Source organism: Elephas maximus, chromosome 4 (assembly GCF_024166365.1).
Source record: "Elephas maximus indicus isolate mEleMax1 chromosome 4, mEleMax1 primary haplotype, whole genome shotgun sequence".
NCBI classification, from domain to species: domain Eukaryota; kingdom Metazoa; phylum Chordata; class Mammalia; order Proboscidea; family Elephantidae; genus Elephas; species Elephas maximus.
In genome coordinates, this window is record NC_064822.1 from 20,420,111 (window position 1) to 20,442,333 (window position 22,223).

General features: G+C 39.6%; 1 protein-coding gene across 3 annotated transcripts in view; it reads left to right on the top strand.

The window, feature by feature from the left end:
* The window catches only part of DIP2C (disco interacting protein 2 homolog C), a 655,995-nt gene that overhangs the window by 567,668 nt on the left and 66,104 nt on the right, over positions 1–22,223 (top strand). For all 3 annotated transcript variants that reach the window (XM_049881664.1, XM_049881665.1, XM_049881666.1), the window contains one exon: positions 16,290–16,351. In XM_049881664.1, coding sequence (XP_049737621.1) covers positions 16,290–16,351 — 62 coding nt within the window. The remainder of the gene's footprint in view (positions 1–16,289; positions 16,352–22,223) is intronic.

Here is a 22,223-nt window from a genome sequence, read left to right on the forward strand (position 1 = left end):
AGTAGAATTCAACAACATATCAAAAAATAATTCACCATGGCCAAGTGGGATTCATACCAGGTATGCAAGGATTGTTGAACATTAGAGAAACACTCAATGTAATCCATCACATAAATAAAACAAAAAACAAGAACCACATGATCTTATCGATTGATGTAGAAAAGTCATTTGACAAAGTCCAACACCCACTCATGATAAAAACTTTCAGCAAAATAGGAACAGAAGGGAAATTCCTCAATATAATAAAGGGCATTTATACAAAGCCAACAGCCAACATCATCCCAAATGGAGAGAGTCTGAAAGCATTCTGCCTTGAGAACAGGAACCAGTCAAGGATGCCCTTTATCATCACTCTTATTCAACATTGTGCTGGAGGTCCTAGCCAGAGCAATTAGGCTAGAAAAAGACGTAAATGGCATCCAAATTGGATGCAGTAAAAGTATGTCTATTTGCAGATGATATGATCTTATACACAGAAAACCCTAAGGATTCCATAAAAAAACTGCTGGAACTAATAGAAGAGTTCAGCAAAGTATCGGGATACAAGCTAAACATACAAACATCGGTTGGATTCCTCCACACCAACAGAGAACTTTGAAGAGGAAATCACCAAATCAATACCATTTACAGTAGTCCCCAAGAAGATAAAATACATAGGAATAAATCTAACCAGAGATGGAAAAGAGCTATACAAAGGAAACTACACAACACCATTGCAGGAAACCAAAAGAGACCCACATAAGTGGAAAAACATACTTTGCTCATGGATAGGAAGACTCAACATTGTGAAAATGTCTATTCTACCCAAAGGGATCTATAAATACAATGCAATCCCAATCCAAATTCCAGTGGCATTTTTTAATGAGATGGAAAAACAAATCACCAACTTCATATGGAAAGGGAAGAGGCCCATTTTCAGTAAAACATTACTGAAAAAGAAGAACAGAGCAGGAGGCCTAACACTACTTGATTTTAGAACCTATTATACCACCGCAGTAGCCAGAACAGCTTGGTACTGGTACAACAGATACGTAGACCAATAGGACAAAATTGAGTATCCAGACATAGATTCATCCACATATGAGCAGGTCCAAAATCCATTAATTGGGGAAAAGACAGTCTCTTTAACAAAATGGTGCTGGCATAACTGCATGTCCATCTGCAAAAATGAAACAGGTCCCATACTTCACATCTCCTGCACAAAAACTAACTCAAAGTGGATCAAAGACCTAAATATAAAATCTAAAACAATAAAGATCATGGAATAAAAATTACGTGGCATAAACAGTATACAAAACATTACTAACAATGCACAAATACCAGAAGAGAAACTAGATAACTGGGGGATCCAAAAAATCAAACACTTTGGCTCATCCAAAGACTTCACCAAAAGAGTAAAAAGACAACCTACAGACCAGGAAGATACTTTTGGCTAAGACAAATCTGGTCAGCGTCTCATCTCTGAAATCTATAAGATACTCTAAAACCTCAACAACAAAAAGACAAATAACCCTATTAAAAAATGGGCAAAGGCATATGAACAGGTACTTCACCAAAGAAGGCATTCAGGTTGCTAACAGATGTAAGAGGAAATACTCAACGATCATCAGCTGTTAGAAAAATGCAAATCAGCACTACAATAAGATACCACCTCACCCCAAGAAAGCTAGAATTAATCCAAAATACAAAATAATAAATGCTGGAGATGTGGTGGGAATGTAAAATGGTACAACCACTTTTGAAATCGATTTGGCACTTTTCCTTAAAAAGCTAGAAATAGAACTACCATACGATCCAGTAATCCCACTCCTTGGAATATATCCTAGAGAAATAAGAGCGCTCAGACGAATAGATACATGCACACCCATGTTCATTGCAGCACTGTTTACGATAGCAAAAAGATGGAAACAGTCTAGGTGCCCGTCATCGGATGAATGGATAAACAAATTATGTTATATTCGTACAACGGAACACTACGCGATAAAGAGCAATGATGAGTCCATGAAATATAACATGGAGAACTCAAGAAAAGTTTTAAACACAGAACAAAATATTATTTGATGGTTATGAGGGTGTGGAGGGAGGGAGAGGGGCACTCACTAACTAGATAGTAGACAAGAATTATTTTAGGTGAAAGGAAGGACAACACACAATACAGAGGAAATCAGCACACCTGGACCAATCTAAAAACTAAGAAGTTTCCTGAATACAACCAAACACCTCAAGGGACAGAGTAGCAGGGGCAGGGGTCTGGGTATCATGGTTTCAGGGGATATCTAGGTGAATTGGCATAACAAAAAGTGTATTAAGAAAACTTTCTGAATCCCACTTAGGTGAGTGGCATCTGGGGTATAAAAAGCTAGCAAGTGGCCATCTAAGATGCATCAATTGGTCTCAACCCACCTGGGGCAAATGGGAATGAAGAACACCAAAGACACAAGGAAACTCTGGGCCCAAGAGACAGAAAGGACCACAAAAACCAGAGACTCCATCAGCCTGTGACTGGAAGAACTAGGTAGTGCCCAGCTACCACTAATGACTGCTCTGACAGGGAACACAACAGGGAATCCCTGATGGAGCATGAGAAAAGCAGGATATAGATCTTGAATTCTAGTAAAACGACCAGACTTAGTGGTCTGACTGATACTGAAGGGACCCCAGAGGACATGGCCCCGGACTCTCTTTTAGCCCGAAACAAACCATTCCCTAAGCCAGCTGTTCCAACAGAGATTAGACTGGCCTATGATACTGGTGAGGAGTGTGCTTCTTAGCTCAAGTAGACACAGGAGACTAAGTGGGCAGGTCCTGTCCAGAGGTGAGACAAGAAGGCAGAGGGGTAACAGGAGCTGGTTGGACGGACACGGGAAATACAGGGTGAAGAGGAAGAATGTGCTGTCATATTTAGGGAGAGCAACTAGGGTTACATAACAATGTATGTATAAGTTTTTGTATTAGAAACTTGAATTGTAAACTTTCAATTAACGCACAATAAAAAAGAGAAAAAAGAACAAAGGTAATAACTATTGGTCTCTACTCATCTGGAGCACAAGAGAAGGAAACTAAACTCTCAGAAAAGAAACTAGTGTATAGGACTAATAGCCTACACAGACCATGGCCTCACCTACCTTGAGATGAGAACTAGGTGGTGTCTGAGTACCACTACCAACTACTCTGACCAGGGACACAATAGATGGTCCCAGATAAAATGGGGGAAAAATGTAGAACAAAGTTCAGATTTTTTAAAAAAGGCCAGACTTATTGAACCATCAGGGACTAGGGGAACCCCTGAGCCTACCACCCTGAGATACCCTTCAAACTTTGAACTGAAACTACTCCCAGAGGTCATTTTTCAGCTAAATAACAGATTGGCCCATAAAGTAAATATCATTCATGAGTACTGTGCATCTTTTAAAAAACATCTATGTGAGACCAAACAATCAACATTTATCCTAAAGTGAAATGAGAAGGTAAGGGGGGACGTGGAAACTAGGTTAATGGAAATGGGACTCCCAAAAGGAATGAATGAGAATGTTGACACATTGTAAAAAATATAACCAATGTCCTCGAACAAGTTATATAGAAATCGTTAAGTGGGAACCTAATTTGCTGTGTAAACTTTCAGTGAAAATACAGTGTTATTAAAAAAGAAAAACTTTCAGGCCATACAAAAGCTGAAAAATTTTATCACCAGGAGACCCACACTATATAAGTGCTAATGGAAACCCTTCCTGCAGGAGGAAAATGATAATAAATTGTAATCTGGGCCAACATAAAAGAATGAATAACACTAGATATGACAGCTACATCAATAATCATATATTTTTTCTTATTATTTAAACATCTTTAAATTCCAAAATACTTTCAACTGCTTATATACAGAAAGCTTGTAGCTGATCTCGTAATTAATGTTCAAACTTTGAAAGTTTTTACCATAAAATCAGGAATATCAGCATTGTAGTAGCAGTTCTAGACAAGAAATATAATGACAAGTTTTCTCTGTTTATTTGGAAACAAAACTTGTCATCATTTGCAGAAGATCTGATTGTGTATGTAAAACCCTCTGTGGAATCTGCAAAAAACTACAGATGCTAATGTGTGAAATTAACAATGGCAAAATATACAAGGTTAATACACAAAAACTAATTGTGTTTCTATGTAGTAGCAAAGAATAACTGGAAAATTAATTTTTTTTTAAATACCTATTATGCATTTTTTTTATTATGCATACTCTTCACTTATCAACTCTCTGGTTATCTGACATTTCACATTTATGACAGTAGTGAAAAATCTACCATTCGACTGTTTTGCGCATTGATTATACGCCTGACAGTAACACACACCAGGGTGCGAGGTGAAGGTAACTCTGGCAGTGATGGTTATGTGTCACCTTGGCTGAGATGATTCTCAGTGGTTTGGCAGTTATGTAATGATGTAGGCATCTTCCATTTTTGTGATCTGATGTTGTCATAGTCCATTTTTGCGTAACGTCAATTTTTGTGTAACAACCCAGTCTTTGAAACCAAACCGTGTCGCTAAGTGAGTAGTGGGTGTGTAATATTATCAAGAAACCTCAAATATCTAAAATAAATTTAATGAAAGTTATATACTGAAAATCATAAAACGTTTCTGAGAGAAATTAAAGAAGCCTTAAATGAAGAGATTCCTCCTATTCATGAAGTGGAAGAGTCAATATTGTTAAGATGTGTTTTCTGCCCAAATTAATCAGCAAATACAATGCATTCCCAATCAAAATCCAGCTGGCTTTTCTGAAGAAATTGACAAGACAATTCTAAAGTTTTTATGGAATTTCAAAGAATCTAGAATAACCAGTCTTGAAAGCGAGGAACGTTGTTAGAAGGCTTACACTACCTAATTTTAAGATTTACTATAAAGCTACATGAATCGAGACACAATGTGTTACTGGTATCAGGAAAGATCAATGTTTCGTTGAAACAGGAAAAAAAAATCTAGAGATTGGTCTACCATGGCACTCATGGCATTCAATGAGATAGGAATGCTTTTTTGGCAAATGGTTTAGGAACAACTGAAGATTTTTATGGGAAAAAAAACTTTGATCCTTTCCTTATACACAAAAATTAATTTAAGATGGAGCAAAGACCTAAATGTTTATGATAAAGCTGCTAGAATAAAGCTCGAAGAAGGAAGTATAAAGGAATATCTTCATGACTTCGGGATAAGCAAAGATTTCTTAGGATATAAAAAACGCTGACCATAATTTTTATAATGATAAATTGTATTTCATCAAAATTAATTTTAATTAAGACATTTTAGATAATTGATAGGAAAAGCACAGACTGAAAATATATATTTGTAATACGTGAATATGGCAAAAGACTTCTATCCAGAATGCGTATTTAAAAAACTCCTACAAATCAGCAATTAAAAGACAGCCTGACAAAAAATATGGGCAAAAAACTTGAAAAGAGGTGTCGTAAAAGAAGATATACAAATGACGAGTGCATGAAATGGTGTTCAACAACATTGTTAGTCATCAGGAAACTGTAAATTAAAATCATATGGTGAAACCATTTCTCACTCATCAGAGTGGCTAAAGTCAAAAACCCTGACAGTACTAAGTGTTGATGAGTATGTGGAACAACTAGAACTCATTCATTGCTGGTGGGAGTACATAACTGTATAGTCACTTTGGAGAATGATTTGACAGTTTCTTATAAAGTTAAACACATACCAACCCTATGAACTAACATTTCTAGCTAAGAGAACTTATTCATGTTGGTTTTTGGTCTGACTCCCATCCTCATAACAAGAAAGTAGATGAAAAACTGAAAATTTATAATTTTTCTTAGATTCTTCAGAGAACTGAGGTTATCGGGGAATCTACAGCCCTAAAAACTGTAGATACGGAAGATACAGAGAATCACAGCTTGCTGGCAGAAGAAACTGCACTGGAGACAGTATTTAGTAGGAATACTTAAAGGGTAATTGACTAATTGCTGGAGACTGAAGGTGGTCTAGCTTTAGAGAGAAAAACTCCTGGAGGTCATACCCTGAGGGCTGGCCAGCATTCGTGAGCTTTACCTCCGGGTACCCCACCAGGTCCTCACTGTGAACATGGGAGAAAAATCCTCTCATGCTCTTGGCCAGGAGTGGGGATAAGTGAAACCATTTTAAAATAACGCCTAGGTGGCTCTGTTCTCCGGAACAGTGGCCTGCCCTCAAGGGAAACTTTTACCAGAGTTTCAGTGTAGGTTTTAATGGAGCCAGCTGGCAAGGGGGAAGAGAAGTACCCAGCTCCAACCCCTCCAGCTTTTCTATCTGACCTAAGGGGTGGAAAAAAAAAACTAAGACCTGAGAAGCACTTGTCAGGGTCACAGCCCTGGTGTACAGGCTCGCTAAAAGACTATGATGGTTGAAGTTGTATGTCAGCTTGGCTGGACCATGATTTCTCAGTGTTTTGGCAGTCATGATGTAGTTTGGCTGTCATATAATGATGTAATTACCTCCATTATGAGATCTGCTATGAACAGCCAATCAGTTGAAAGGGAGTTTCCTTGGGGGCGTGACCCGCATCCAATATATGTGGACTTTCTGGCAAAGCTCGCTGGCTTTTGCTCTGCCCTGGATCCTGCATTTGGCTCGTCAGCATCTCACCTCCACTTCTTGGGACGTGGGCTAGCAGCCTTCTGTCTTGTCTGTGGATCTTGAGTTCGTCAGCCCCTGCAGGGGAAGCCTCCAGCCTGATGCCTGACTCACAAATTTGGGACTTGCCTCTATAACTGTGTAAGCCATTTCCTTGAGATAAATCTCTTTCTCTCTCTCTCTCTCTCTATATATGTAATATATATATAGTTTTTGTGTTAGGCTGAGTTCTCTAGAGAAGTATATATACACTTCACTGGTTTTGTTTCTCTAGAGCACCCAGCCTAAGACAAATACTGAGATCGAATTTTAGTGTTAGAGGACACCTCCCCTCCCACCCACATTTTGCCATCATGTCAATGGGGCTTCTGTATAATAACAGGAGATTACAGCTGAAAAGAGCTGCATGGCTCAGACCCTAGTTAAGAGGGAAGCTCATAGATAGTCCTACCTAACAGAAGAGACAAAAACAAAGATACTAGATTTTGCTGATGTTTTTTAACATCTGGCTTAATAAAAGGCAGCTGGGTTTTCATATCTGCTTCTGCACTTAATCTGTTGCCATATGTTGTTTTGACTTAAAGTATAGGGGAAAAAAAAGTCAGCCTTACACAGAGAGGTAGTAGTTAGGAAAGAAAGGAGTTCTTTAATACCTGTTTTAGATACTTGAGGATGTTCTTCTTTGATAACACCAAAATTCAATAAGTGATAGTTTATTCAAAGTTGTACTCTGTTTCATTAAAATACATTGGCCTGAGTCGCACTTTGAATGGATCTTTTACCCATGTTGTAATAGCATATATTGGTCATTTGGTAACTGAGTGATACATATTTTTAAAATGTTGACCCGTTTTATTGTATAATATATTTTTTTAAAATTTTGCTGGTATCACCACCAGTCTCATGAGAAATGTCTTCAGTATTGGGAAGTTGTCAAGCATACAGTGATGGATCAGAATTTCCAGATATACTAATTGTCACTTGAAAGCTCAAGTTTTGTCATTGGCAACAAATACTGTGAGTTGTTTTCCTTGAAGTAACAGACTCATTTCATTCATTTTGAAGAAACTATTCACCAAATACCCAAGTTTGTATGTCAGTAATTCTTTCAAGTAAAAATGGAGTTTCATGAAAAGAGCAGCAAGTTCAACTCGTGACTGGATCCCATGCACTTTTCCTGAAGACAAACATCCTACTTTTTCATATGCAGCTGAAGTGCTTTATGCTTACTTCCCAGTTCGTCACACGGAATATTAAAAAGATGTCTAGAGTCGAGATTTTAGCTTCATGTCTTTATTGCATAGTGGTTAAGTGCTACAGCTGTTAAGCAAGAGGTCAGCAGTTCGAATCTGCCAGACACTCCTTGGAAACTCTACGGGGCAGTTCTACTCTGTCCTGTAGAGTCACTATGAGTCGGAATCAACTCGACGGCACTGGGTTTTGGTTTTTTGGGGGTCGTTATTGCTTCATCAAGAGCATTTGTAAGGGTAGCTGTTCTTTTGTTTGCGACAATTGCCTGGTGCTGAAGAGTACACAGGTCCGATCTGGTCCCATCACCTTGATTCATTCTTCGGCACCTGCATTTTTACCCACCACCACCAAGGCATCATTAGTGCAAATGCCAACACAGTGAGAAAGGCTAATTCATGCCTTAGAATTATTATGAAATTAGTTTTGACTTTGTGGATCTCCTGAATGGGCCCAAGGGATTCCAGGGGCCTATAGACCACTCTTTGAGAACCACTGCTTAAAACTGTGCCTGTAGAGGCAGAAAAGTGACTTGCTTTTTAAGTTTAAATTGAGAAACTATTAAGATTTTCTCTTTAACCCTCAGATAATTAGTACACTAAACCAACAAGTCATTACACCCATTCGGCATGCCTTCAGGTTGATCTGAAGTTCAAATTTAATTTAATTTCCAAAATAAATATGCACCAAAAAAGAGTGTGGGAGTCAGTTGGGTAAGGAGATCAGAGTACCAAAATCAAGGAGTAAATGGGATTTAGTGGCACACTGCTGTAATTGCTAACTGGGAGGACCCAGGGGTTTCTTACGTCTGTCTCAAAGTTAATTCCTGCCACTCTTCTTAAACTTTTTACTTCCTAGATGATTTAAGAGATTTGACATATTTTGATCACTTTTAAGTAACCAGATATGTGAATGAAGTGGTGAAATAACCTTGTCACGAAAGAAATTTCTTTGGCTTTAAGCCATTAATAGCATTTTAAATGATCTTTTCTTGTCTTGGAGCTCTGGTGGCACAGTGATGTAAGAGCTCAGCTGCTAACCAAAAAAGGTCAGCAGTTCAGGTCTACCAGCCGCTCCTTAGAAACCCAGTGGGTCAGTTCTACTCCGTCCTATAGAGTTGCTATGAGTCGGAATCAACTCGACGACAACGGGTTTATTGTCTTGCTAACTCTGCAGTTCTTTAAGGTGAATTCATTAAATTTCATGGTTTCTAAACATGATTTTAAGTTAAAAGATGGAGAAGAGGAAAAAGTTATGACGCTAGTAAAAAGTTCAAAATTTATACTATTCTAAAACACATTGGCTCCTTGTCACCTGCAGCACCAAATCTAAAACCCAAGTCACCCATCCTGATCTGATCCTAAAGTGCTCTCTTCAGACCTCATGTCCTACGCTTCTTCCAGAGTGTGCTTTCCACCAGCCATGCCAAACACTCGCTGCTCCCCAACGCCTGTTTATCCAGATGACTGTACATGATCCTAGTCTGACCTCACAGCCCTTCTTCTTCTGGTGCACTCGTCTTTCAAAACCGAGTTTGATTGTTGGTTTCTCTGTGGTGGTGGTTGTCGTTGTTAGGTGCCATCGAGTTGATTCCGACTTATAGCGACCCTATGCACAGCAGAACGAAACACTGCCCAGTGCTGCGCCATCCTTACAGTCGTTATGCTTGAGCCCATTGTTGCAGCCACTGTGTCAGTCCACCTCGTTGAGGGTCTTCCTATTTTCTGCTGACCCTGTACTTTGCCAAGCATGATGTCCTTCTCCAGGGACTGATCCCACCTGACAACATGTCCAAAGTATGTAACACGCAGTCTTGCCATCCTTGCTTCTAAGGAGCATTCTGGTTATACTTCTTCCAAGACAGATTTGTTCTTTCTTTTGGCAGTCTGTGGTATATTCAGTATTCTTCGCCAACACCACAATTCAAAGGCATCAATTCTTCTTCGGTCTTCCTTATTCATTGTCCAACTTTCACATGCATATGATGCTATCAAAAATACCATGGCTTCGGTCCGGTTCACCTTAGTCTTCAAGGTGACATCTTTGCTCTTCAACACTTTAAAGAGGTCCTTTGCAGTAGATTTACACAATGCAACGCGTCTTTTGATTTCTTGACTCCTGCTTCCGTGGCTGTTGACTGTGGATCCAAGTAAAATGAAATCCTTGACAACTTCAATCTTTTCTCCGTTTATCATGATGTTGCTCATTGGTCCAGTTGTGAGGATTTTTGTTTTCTTTATGTTGAGGTGTAATCCATACTGAAGGCTGTGGTCTTTGATCTTCATTAGTAAGTGCTTCAAGTCCTCTTCACTTTCAGCAAGCAAGGTTGTATCATCTGCATGACGCAAGTTGTTAATAAGTCTTCCTCCAATCCTGATGCCCCATTCTTCTTCATATAGTCCAGCTTCTCGATTTATTTGCTCAGCATGCAGATTCAATAGGCATGGTGAAAAAATACAACCCTGACGCACACCTTTCCTGACTTTAAACCAATCAGTATCCCCTTGTTCTATCCAAACAACTGCCTCTTAATCGTTGTAAAGGTTCCTCATGAGCACAATTAAGTGTTCTGGAATTCCCATTCTTCTCAATGTTATCCATAATTTGTTATGATCCGCACAGTCGAATGCCTTTGCACAGTCAGTAAAACACAGGTAAACATCCTTCTGGTATTCTCTGCTTTCAGCCAGGATCTATCGGACATCAGCAATGATATACCTGGTTCTACGTCCTCTTCTGAAACCGACCTGAATTTCTGGCAGTTCCCTGCCAATATACTGCAGCAGCCGTTTTTGAATGATTCCAAGTAAAATTTTGCTGTAAATCATTACCTGTGGTGCAGTCCCTAAATTCCCCACTCTAGTTATGTGCTGCCCTGAGGGTGGTGCAAATCAAATGATGGCACGTCTCATAATTTACAAGCCTATTTCTTCTACCACATGGAAGCCAGACACTGCCTATTTCATGTTTGTATCTTCCATTTCTGCCACAAAATCTTCATGTGGTAGTCCCTTTATAAATGTTGAAATAAGGAATGAGTAAGACAGTAAATTTCCTTTGGTAGGTAAGTACTGTGTTGGTAATATTAGAGTGACTTGTTAATCAGAGGCTGTGTCAAGTAGAAGAAGTAAACATCTTGGTAAAGCTCATCTCCCCCCTTAGAGAGACTACCGTCTTGGTCTTTTCAAATCCGTCTCACCTCTGTAATGAAGTATTTTAGCTTCTTTTAATAACCAGATGTTAATGGGATTTTATAGCTAGGAAGAAAAGAGCCATCCTGTTCAAACTGCCAAGATAAGCCGGCTGGTTTGTGACAGCCGCTATTCCTGTGCTTTATCTGTTGAGTGAGTGCCCATTCTATGCCACATCTTGGCACTAGCCTCTGGGGAGGCAGTAAAATGGAAGCAAAAACAGGCATGAACGTGCCCTGTGCCCTGTACCACTTAAGTACTAGCGGGACAGGCAGACGTGAATCAAAGATTGTACAAATGAAAATGTCCAGCAGTGTTAAATGCCCTGAGTGCAAAACAGGGAGATTTAGCCTATGGAAGACTTCTCCAAGAAAATGCTGATTTGTACTGAGTTCTGAAAGATGAGTTAGATGTAGGAAGATAGAAAGGAGGAAGAGTAGTCTACCAGTTGCCATCCTGTCAACCCCAATTCATGGCAACCACATGTGTGTCAGAATAGAACGTTGCTCCATAGAGTTTTCAATGGCTGATTTTTTGCAAGTAGATTGCCAGCCTTTCTTCCAGGGCACCTCTACGTGGACACTAAAAACCTTCATCCTTTCAGTTAGCAGCTGAATATGTTAACTGTTTGTACCAGGAGCATTCTAGTTAGGGGAACTGCAAGGAAAAAGACCTGTGACCAAGGAAACATTATAATTTCAAAATCCAGTTTGGCCAGAACAGAGAGCAAGGGGGAGGAAGCAGATGGGAAATGACACTGAAGAGGCGGGCAGGTAAGGGCCAGTGAGGGGCCCTATGATGGCATTTCATCCTTTTTCTAGCATCAGTGGGAATTCATTACCAGGTTTGGGCGGGGGTGTGTTACAATCAATTTGGCAGTTTGAAAAGGTCACTCAGAGTGCATTAGCGAGGCTCTTCAAAGGCAGCGCCGTTTCCAGAACGCCAAGCGTTTCACATGAATAGACAAATTCTTTTAGAAATTTGAGTACAGAGTAGTAGTCAAATGTTATGGCATTTTCCCTTTTAATCTGAAGATTGTAGTTAGTGTTGCGATGCCTCACGCAGGCTGTCTTGACTGCTCAGACATCTAGAACATCAGATATACCCGGTATCAATAGTAGCGGTTTCCGTTTTCTTTACTTCACACATTTATACTTAGGAAGTTTTCAACTCTAAACTTAAGGAGTTATGCACTGGCACTAGCTGCGCTAATACTGTAGTATGTGACTTACAACTCAGTTGTAGTTACAGCAAGGTACTGCGCTAGATTTTCTAGTGTTGGTGTTGGCTGCATACCTTCAGCTGAGACTTAAATACATTCATTCATTAAACACTTAATACCTGGGACCTGGGAACTCTTTCATATCAATCAGGAAAATAATTTTTTAGTATAAATATCTCTAACATATATGTAACATTTTTTATTATGAAATTCCATTTTAAAGTGAATTGTGTTTTCTCATTAACTTGTGACTTCAGAAATGCTTTATTTTCACTTACGAATAAGCTTTAGTTGAAGTGGATAACTTTGTTTTACTCTTGGTCCTTTTTGCAAGAGTGTGATGATCTTTAAACATTTAAGGGCACTTAAATGCATTAAGAAACTCTGGCTTGCACTATTTGGTCAAGTAAAGATTTTGTTAAATTCACACTCCCTAAACTGTATCTCCAAAATTCATATTTTTTAGGTATCTTTGAAATTTGGAAACATCTGTATTTTATCTCCCTCCTCATTTATTCTTTTCTATTAATTCAGTAAACCTACTCTGTCCCAGACACTGTATTCATCCACACATATACAAGATACAAAATTAGTTCCCAGGCATAAATATGTTCTTTTCTGAGATACTACCTTGAACCATTATAACCAAATTTAAGAGCTAGAATAATTTAGAGAAAACATTGACTGAGTTTTGTTCCAGCTGATATTTAGGTATCAAGGAATTATGAAGAAGGGGATTATTTGAATCATTGCATTCAGCTTGGATTTGCCCAGTAAAATACCTGTGTACCTTCAAAACACACATACCTCTATTACAGTTTTTTCCTTCATGTACTATCTCTGTTTCTTAAAAATGAGGACACTGAAAGAGAGCAGTAACCACCAGGTACCATAATGAAGGAAGTAACTGAAAGGAGAATGGAATCATAATTTTACAAATCTTGAACTTTTTCCATTTTTTTTTTTTTTATATAGACTTGGCTCCATTTTGAGTGGTGGTAGTGTTTCAGTCTGGCTTTGTTTGTTACCAAATCGCAGCTCAAAGAAAGCTAGTTAAGAGCTCCTTCTGTATTGTTTTGGTTGTTGTGTCTGGAGTTTGCAAAGTAATCATGATTACAGGAAATGTGGATCGTCAGTAGGCCATACATACATCCTACTCCACAAAGATCAGTTGTGCATCCATTCAGGTGCTGATGGGATAACTTCTGCTTGTCCTACTTTTCTAGGAAGAGTTGGAAAAGATACCTAAAGGCCCTAGGGGAAAAATGCATTGTATCAAAGGAATTTGCCCTAGTTACTTTGTAGAGATTTCTTTTTTCAGTATTACTGATGTAGATAAGTTAAAATGGGTAGCAAGTTGTTAGCTAAAACACAGAAGATGCAGAAGAAGAGGAAATGAAAGTTGAAGTGCCTCTGTTTGGGGGAAACCAGCTCCTAGGAGCAGAAGCTGTGATGATTGCCAGAGGACACTCATTAGAGTCAAAGTCACTACTATACTGGTTAGCAGTTAGAGGATACTGAACTAGACTATGTAGGAGCCTAATGTTTGGATCATTAATGTTTCAAACTTACTTAATGTCTCCTTTCTTTTACCTCTTCATCTTATAGAGGAATAGGACTATATGAATTAATTTTAGATATAAAAGTTTCAAGGCTTGCTACCATCATTGTCATCAGAACCTTGGAGCTGTTTCAGCGAAGGAATGGTCAACAGATTGAGCCAATAAAATTCATACTCCCTACTTCCCAGAGAGCCCTGGTGGTGCAGTGGTTAAGAACTCAGCTGCTAACCTAAAGAGCGACAGTTGGAATTCACCTGCCACTCCTGGGAAGCCCTGTGGGGCAACTCTGCTCTGTCCTGTAGTGTCTCTGTGAGTCGGAATTGACTCGACAGCAATTTTGGGTTTTACTTCCCAGAAAAAAAGAAAATTTAAATATACGTGTGTATATATATATATATGTGTATACATATGACTAAACTATCAGTGATAACATTGCCCTTATGTATTGAAAAAATACTTAGCTCTATGTGTCCATGGAGCCCTGGTGGCACAGCGGTTAAGAGCTCAGCTGCTAACCAAAAGATCAGCAGTTCAAATCCATCAGCTACTCCTTGGAAACCCTGTGGGGCAGCTCTAATGTGTCCTATAGGGTTGCTATGAGTCGAGATCAACTCGACGGCAACGGGTTTGGTTTTGGTTTTATGTATCCATGGTTAGTCATCTATTACTCTCTTCTGTTGCTCTGTGATATGTTGACATCTTTTTACGTTTTTTTTAGCCTTTAATGGTAGTGATTAATTTTAACAATTTCCATATTTGATGTTGGTTTTGATCTTTTTATTTTGTTCCCTGCCTTTTGCATTCCCCTCCCTGACCCTCTTTCTTCATCCCATTTTTAATTGTTGGGTTGTTTTGTTTATGTGTCTCTGTGTGTATTTTTATTTTTGGTTTCTGTTGGTCTGGTGTTCTCTCCTTTCTCCTTCTTGCTCCTGACCTCGTGTGCTATAGCCTCACAGGCTGTGGAAGCTGGCCGAGCAGGTAGGGGACTCTCCATTCACTCCATACCAGTACCTTCCCTACCTACCATCTTACCGGCTTCCAGCGGTGGGACAGACTAGAAGTTGAGTGCAGAGATTGATTGAGGGGTTACTCTGGACCCTGTGATGTGAGAGTACAGATGGCCCAGGGTGATGTAATTTTCTCAGACCTCTTCAAACAGTTCACTCTTACGACTAATGTTTTACTTCCATTGTACATAACCAGTGGTTTGCTTCATCTCTGTTTTATGTCGTTGTCCACTCTTAGTGACCTGTTTTATGATTTGTTTATTTTTTTAATTGGCCTTCTATTATTATGTGTTTTCCATTACTCAGAACATCAAACCAATTCTCCACTCGGCACTAGTCTGTAACACAGCTCTGTGGAATAGTCCTAGAGTTAGAAAGAATGCTCTTTGTGTTGTACTATCATTTTAAGCTTCCACCTAGAGGCTAATTTGCATGTGCTGTTCTTTGTCTTGGTGGTGGGATACTAATGGTCAGGATTATTAAGTGGTACAGTATATTTTTAATGGATTTGTCTTTATTTTTGCTTTTTTCTTATTTTTAAACATTCCTTTGGTACAAGATTAGGGTCCGCTTCTGAAGACTTTCAGTATATCTCTACATAGACATTCTGAAGGGCTCCCTTATTTTTTGGCAGATTTGCTTTAGGTTTCACCTATTCCACGCAAGGAATTATATTGCCTTCCCAGGACACTTATGTAGGATTTTGGTTTGTAGCATAGGTGTAATGACACTGCTCTTAACGTGGACAGAGCTTCCTGGTCAAAAGTCACCCTGGCGTATCTTTTTAAAGGATTTATGCCAAGAAGATAAGATTTCTGGCCCCCTGTGTTAAATAAATAGATAGCCGAAGAGCACAAAGACCTGGCCAGCTGACGGGGGGTAAACATGGAACATCCCGTACCTAAGTCACTGCCTGAGGTTGTAGGGGAAACTAAGGACAAGTAAAACTGAAAGGAACAAAACAGTGGTCTCTAGTCCCCTCCTCCTTAATCTGTACCGGTTCGTGTCATGTTCTGCTTCGATATCTTGAGCTCTAAATATATACATTTTTGGATGCATGTAGTAAAAGTTTCTCAGCAAGCGATGCTTCATATCCTTGACACCTGCTTCTGCCAGCCAACCGTTTTCTGAACCATTACAGCCTCCGTTTATTTATCAAAATGTGTGGCATGTTTCTCTTGTTTCTTACTTTGATTTATGTGACTGATATTCAAGCTATGTGAAAGTCCAGTATTATTTTAATAAAATGTTCCCTTTGGAGTCTTGATTATCAAACTGAAAGTTAACAGATATCTTGGAGAGCTATGGTTTTAGTACTTTTAATTTTCTTTCAGCTTGAGATTTTATCAAAGAAATACTTCATTGCTCGTAGAAAGCGCAAGAGCCGAATTGTTTTCCCCTCCAACTTGAATTAACCACAGTCTGTCGTTGCTTACAGGGGACCTCTGGACCTGACCCAACCACTGTGTATGTTGATATGAGAGCCCTGAGACATGACAGGTATGATTGGCTTGTAATTTTTTTTTTCTTGTCGTCTAGCATCCCCATACCCATTAGAAAAAGAAGTTAGAATGTTTATCTGCTCAAAGTGTAATTACTTGGTGACTAAAACTATAGGGTTAGGCCAGGTAATGTTCCTTTATCCAGGACCAGAATGGTAGAACTTAAACATTTCTCCACGTTCTGATCTGTTTTCTTAACATATCCTTGGAAACTCTATGGGGCGGTCCTACTCTGTCCTATAGGGTCACAGTGAGTCGGAATTGACTTGACGGCATTGGGTGGTGGGACTCGATAAGACAATAATTTTTTGTTTTGAGATGCAAGTGAAAACTCAGTTGTACAATAGCTAGCTGTGATGAGAGTTGTTTTATGTAACAGTCTAACCTTAAGACAGGCACGTGATTCTTCTCCCTGGACGTTTTCCTTAGGCATCACGTTGCACTTCATAAACATCCTATCCACATTTCTTCACACGAATTGAAATTTTTTTTGTAAAGAAGTGTACGTGAAAAATTAAGATGGAAGTCAAGTTACCTTTTCTGTGCAGCTTCTTAAGTGGCCTTTGGGCAAGAATAAAAGGTAGAGTTTTTTGGGGGATTTATAAGAGAGCCTCAAGGAAGGAAAAAAGATGGGGATGAAAACAAGGAGCAAAGACCATTAGAGGAATTTCTGCCCTAACAAGTTGAGCCTATTAAAATGCTTAAGTGGGAAGACAGGATTTTATTGTTTTTACTGTAGAATTTTCCCATTGAAATAGATCATTTGCATTTCAGAAATTATAGAGGTGTTGTTCACATGATGTGATTAACAGTAAGAACATTCCCTAATATGTGGTGTCTTCTTTCATAAATTATTAGCAGGTACTCAGTGAAGGTGTTGCTATGTGCCAGACACTATGTTAGTTACTTTGCTTTTTTTTTTTTTTCGTTTGTTCACCTGACAGCATTATATCATTGTGCTCATTTAGCATATGGAAAAATAGAGTAGGAGTGGTTTAAATAGTCAGTATGGAGACTTGGATGCCCATCCCTGTTCTGACCGAGTTAATAGCCTGCATGTGTTCCACGACAGGAACTGCTGGTTTGCTGCGTATGTAAGTGTGTTGTGGGGCGGGGTCGTGGTGGCGAGGAGGGGTACAGAATCCTGCCAGCAACACTTTTTAAGTTGAACTCGGGTGCCTTTAGGTAGGATGTGGACTCTCCGCTTAATCTCTGTGATTTCATTCCCTAGTGTCATACATCAGTGGTTCTCAACAGGGTGATTACGCGCCCCTGAAGCAGACATTTAAGGATCCCTGTGCAGTACAAACAGTTGAGCACTTGAATAATTGCTGAAAGGTTGGCAGTTTAAACACACCCAGAGATGCCTTGGTAGACAGGCCTGGTGATCTGCTTCCAAAAGGTCACAGCCTTGAAAACCTTATGAAGCAGTTCTCCTCTGATACACATGGCATCGCCATGAGTCAGAATCGATTCAAGGACAACTAACAACAACAGGCGGGTATTTGGTAATATCAAAAATGGAGACTTTTTTGATTGATGCAGGGGTACTACTGATATCAAGGAGGTAGAGACCAAGGATGCTGCTAAACAGCCTGCAGCTCACAGGAGAGCCCTCAGCAACAAATGACCAATGTGTCAATAACCAAAACCACTGTGCCACTAGGGCTCCTACATGTCAGTAGCTGCAGTCATTTACCCATGTCACACTTACAGGTGGCCTACCTGGCCCCTGAAAACATTTATGTGTATAACCCTGTCCAGAAGAACTGCTTGTACTACAGTTGGCAAACCATAGAAGGTTAGAAGTCATCTAGTTAAAGCCCCTCATTTCACAGACGGGCAGGTTGAGGCCAGAGAGAAGTACTAACCTACCCAAGAGTACCCAGCTGTACTGTAGCAAGTTCAGTATGAAACATTTTCAGAATTTGGAAACTTGTCTGTAAAGAGATTAAATAACTTCGTGCAGAGGCATACAACTTTCCAAATAATTTTTACAAGAAGTAAAATAGATTGGTTTTAAACCCCTGAACTTTATGAAAAGGGGAACAATGGCATATCAAATAATACCCATATGAATGACATTTATGCAATTCTGTCTATGACCTGGTCCTCAAATACATGAAGAACAAATATTCTAAGACAATATGGATACAAACTGCTGACCTCTGGGACATGAGAGGATAGATTTCAGACTTAAGCTGACGAATCTATAGGAATAGTGATCATAAGAGGCTAATTTACCAATTTTTTTTTTTTTGTATTATGAGTGTCCTGGGATATTGGGAAAGGTTGAGAGTAGGATTCCTCCCTCCTGGAAAAGGACAGAAGCATCTGAGGAACTCCTTTTTGCCAATTTCTTGGCCTACCTTTTGACTGTCCTCAATGGTGGCACATCTGCCTATTGAAAAAGGATATGATTTGGGAAGACTGAGATGAATATAGAATCAGTATAATGTATGACAATGGGTTTTTGGGTTAATGTATGACTGGAGTAATGAACGTTCAGTATCAGGTCAATAACTTTGTACTAGAAAGAGTCAGGACACCTGAGTCTCGTATAAGCTTCCTTTGTGTTTTACTAATTCTTTGACCTTGGCCAAGTCAGCGAACCCTTTTAAGTGAAAGTTTTGTCCTATTCTTTAAAATAATCTATAACTCATATGCTCTGACTAGTTCACCAGCTCATCATAAAAAACATCTGAAATAGAAGTAAAAGTGCTTTGTAAACTGGAAATTGCTATGCAATTATATTTTATTAAAAATAGCTGTCAATAATTTCATTGATCGTTATAATTAATAAAAATGTTAATTATTGTTGGAGTGATTCAAGTAGTAGGCACTGTACACACAACTCAGCCATTGCTTAAGACATGTTAGACATTTCTCTGTGTCTCCCGCCATTTGAGCCTTCTCATAAAAACTTTTTCAGGATCATACTTTGCACATCTTATTCTTTGGTTTGATCCAAAATGGTCTAAGACTGCATCAACCATCCTAATCACAAGAGTTGGGTCTGAATGATTTTTAACTATTTATAAAAGCCAAATTTTCTTAATTGGCATGTTCGCTTCCTTTGAAGGTGTTTTGAAGAGTATGTGGATGGTTCTAAGAACAGCTCCCCAAGAAGAGTGGCCCAAATGTTCTAAAAGACCTTGGAATAAGCATTTGACCACACACCTCTCAGCCCACCTCCCCTGCAAAGGCTACTATTTTGAAAAGGCTCAGGCTCATTCAGCAAGCTCTTATGTGTACACACACACTCTTAGACTTTTAGCCAATCACTTTTTTAGTTGTATCTTAAACACAGAATTAGGAATTAGTCATCCAGCATTGAACTTCCTTGAATAAACATAGAAGGATTTATTACGTGGGCAGTTCTGTAAAATGGCCATTTGGCAGAATGATATTGAAGTCATTAAAGTTTTTACTGCCCTCATTTTTTTTTAAACAGTGCATAGCATGTGAAAACACACGACCAAACACCTACACACACACACTCACAAGTGTACACACGTATGCTCACACACACTAACACTGTGTAGACACTTGTCAAGCTGCTGGAGTGTAGTATTTTAAGACTCACAATGCAGTAGTGAAATGCTAAGCCAGCATCCCTAGAGACAGCTGGCACCACACTCAACAGAAACACAATCCCACCTAAGCTCCCATCTCTGTTGAATCTTTCTGTAGTAGGGCGGCTGTTTGTATGGCTCAGACTGCCTCATTTTGTCTGTTGGGGCTCCTCAGGCCCATCTTCCCTTGGCCCTTGCCTCGGCTATAGAAATGGGAGACTGGATCCAACTCTTCCTCTGGACTCTTTCCCCAAACGTAAGGCCTTGTGGCGAAGGCAAAAAGCAAAGAGATTGGAGGTGAGGAAGATGATCCTTTAAGCAGCAAGCTTTTCCTTCCAGAAAGACTGTAATTTTTGCGAGTTTCGTTGGCTGCTCTTGCTTTGTCACTATTGTTCATGCTTTTTCCCCTTATATTCTATGTTCTCTCTCTTGCTGTCCAAGGAGAGACAGGGAATGGTAGCTTGAAGGGGAAGTTCATCAAGCACACACAAAAAAATGTTTTGAGTAGACTTTATCATCTTCCTTTTTTTCAGAATTTGACTTAGAAAAAACAAAGCAAACAAAAGCAACAGCATGCAGTCTGCTCTGCAACATTGTGTAAGCGCTTCTTTTAGTGTGGGTTCTGTCCCCAACACTGCCCTCGTACCGTCTCACAGTCGCCAAGTAGGCAATTTGGTGGACACCCTTTGCCAAGCCTTCTTGAAATGTGTTCACGGCACTCTAATGTCTTGAAATGTTCGTTTGTTCTCTTCCCTCTCGGGCTCCCTTGCTCTCACTCTCTATTTTTTTTAATTTTCTAGGTATTAGGTGAAAGTTTACAGTACGGATCGGTTACTCAAAAATGTGTACACAAATTGGTTTGTGACATTGGTTGCCATCACCGCAATCTGTCAGCACTCTCTCCCTTACTCTTTTGGCCCCAGGTTCTCTGTGTCCAGTCATCCAGTTTTCCTGTCCCTTCCTGCCTCCTTGTCTCTGATTTGGGAAGGTGTTGCCCGCTTGGGCTTGTATGCTTGATTGAACTAAGAAGCACGTTCCTCCTGTGCATTATTGTTTGTTTTATAGGCCTGTCTAATCTTCGGCTGAAAGGTGGACTTCAGGAGTGGGTTCAATTTAAGTTAGCAGGGTGTCCGGGGGCCACAGTCTCGGGGGCACCTGCAGTCTCTGTCAGACCAGTAAGCCTGGTCTTTTTTTGTGAATTTGAATTTTGTTCTACATTTTTCTCCTGTTCTACCCAGAACCCTCTATTGTGATGCCTGTCAGAGCAGTTGGTGGTTGTAGCCAGGCACCATCTGGTTCTTCTGGGCTCAGGCTGGTGGAGACTGTGGTTCATGTGGTACATTAGTCCTTTGGACTAAAATTTCCCTTGTGTGTTTGCATTTCTTCATCCTCCTTTGCTCCAAATTGGATGGGACCAATAGATGTATTTGAGGTGGCTGCTTGCAAACTTTTAAGACCCCAGATGCTACTCACCAAAGTAGATTATAGAACATTTTCCTTATGAACTGTGTTATGCCAGTTGACCTAGATATCCCCCGAGACCTAGTCCCTAGCCCTCAGCCCCAGTAAGTCAGTCCCTCAAGGTGTTTTGGATATGTCTAGGAAGCTTCTATGGCTTTTCCTTGGTCAAGTTGTGCTGACTCCTACTGTGTGTTGTCTTTCCCTTCACTAAAGTTAACGTTTATCTACTATCTACTTCCTGATTTCCCCTCCCTATCCATCCCCGCCCTCGTAACTATCAGAGATTGTTTTTCTGTTTGTGTAAACCTTTTCTTGGATTTTTGTAATAGTGGTCTCATACAACATTCAATTTTTTGTGATTGACTTGTTTCACTCAGCATGATGCCCTCCAGATTCATCCATGTTATGAAATGTTTCAGGGATTCATCATTGTTATCATCACCTACTATTCCATTGTGTTTATGTATCATAAATTGTTTATCCATTCATCTGTTGATGGGCACTTAAGTTGTTTCCATCTTTTTGCTGTTGTGAATAATGATGCAGTGAACATGGGTATGCATATGTCTACTCATGTGACAGCTCTTATTTCTCTAAGGTATAGTCCTTGCAGTTGGATTGCTGGATCGTATGTCCTATAGGGTTGCTATGAGTTGGAATCAACTCGATGGCACTGGGTTTTTTTGGGTTTTATGATATTTCTATTTCTAGCTTTTTAAGGAGGCTCTATATTGTTTTTCATAGTGGTTGTACCATTTTACATTTCCACCAGCAGTGCATAAGAGTTCCAGTCTCCCTGCAACCTCTCCAAGTTTTGTCATTTTCTCTGACTAG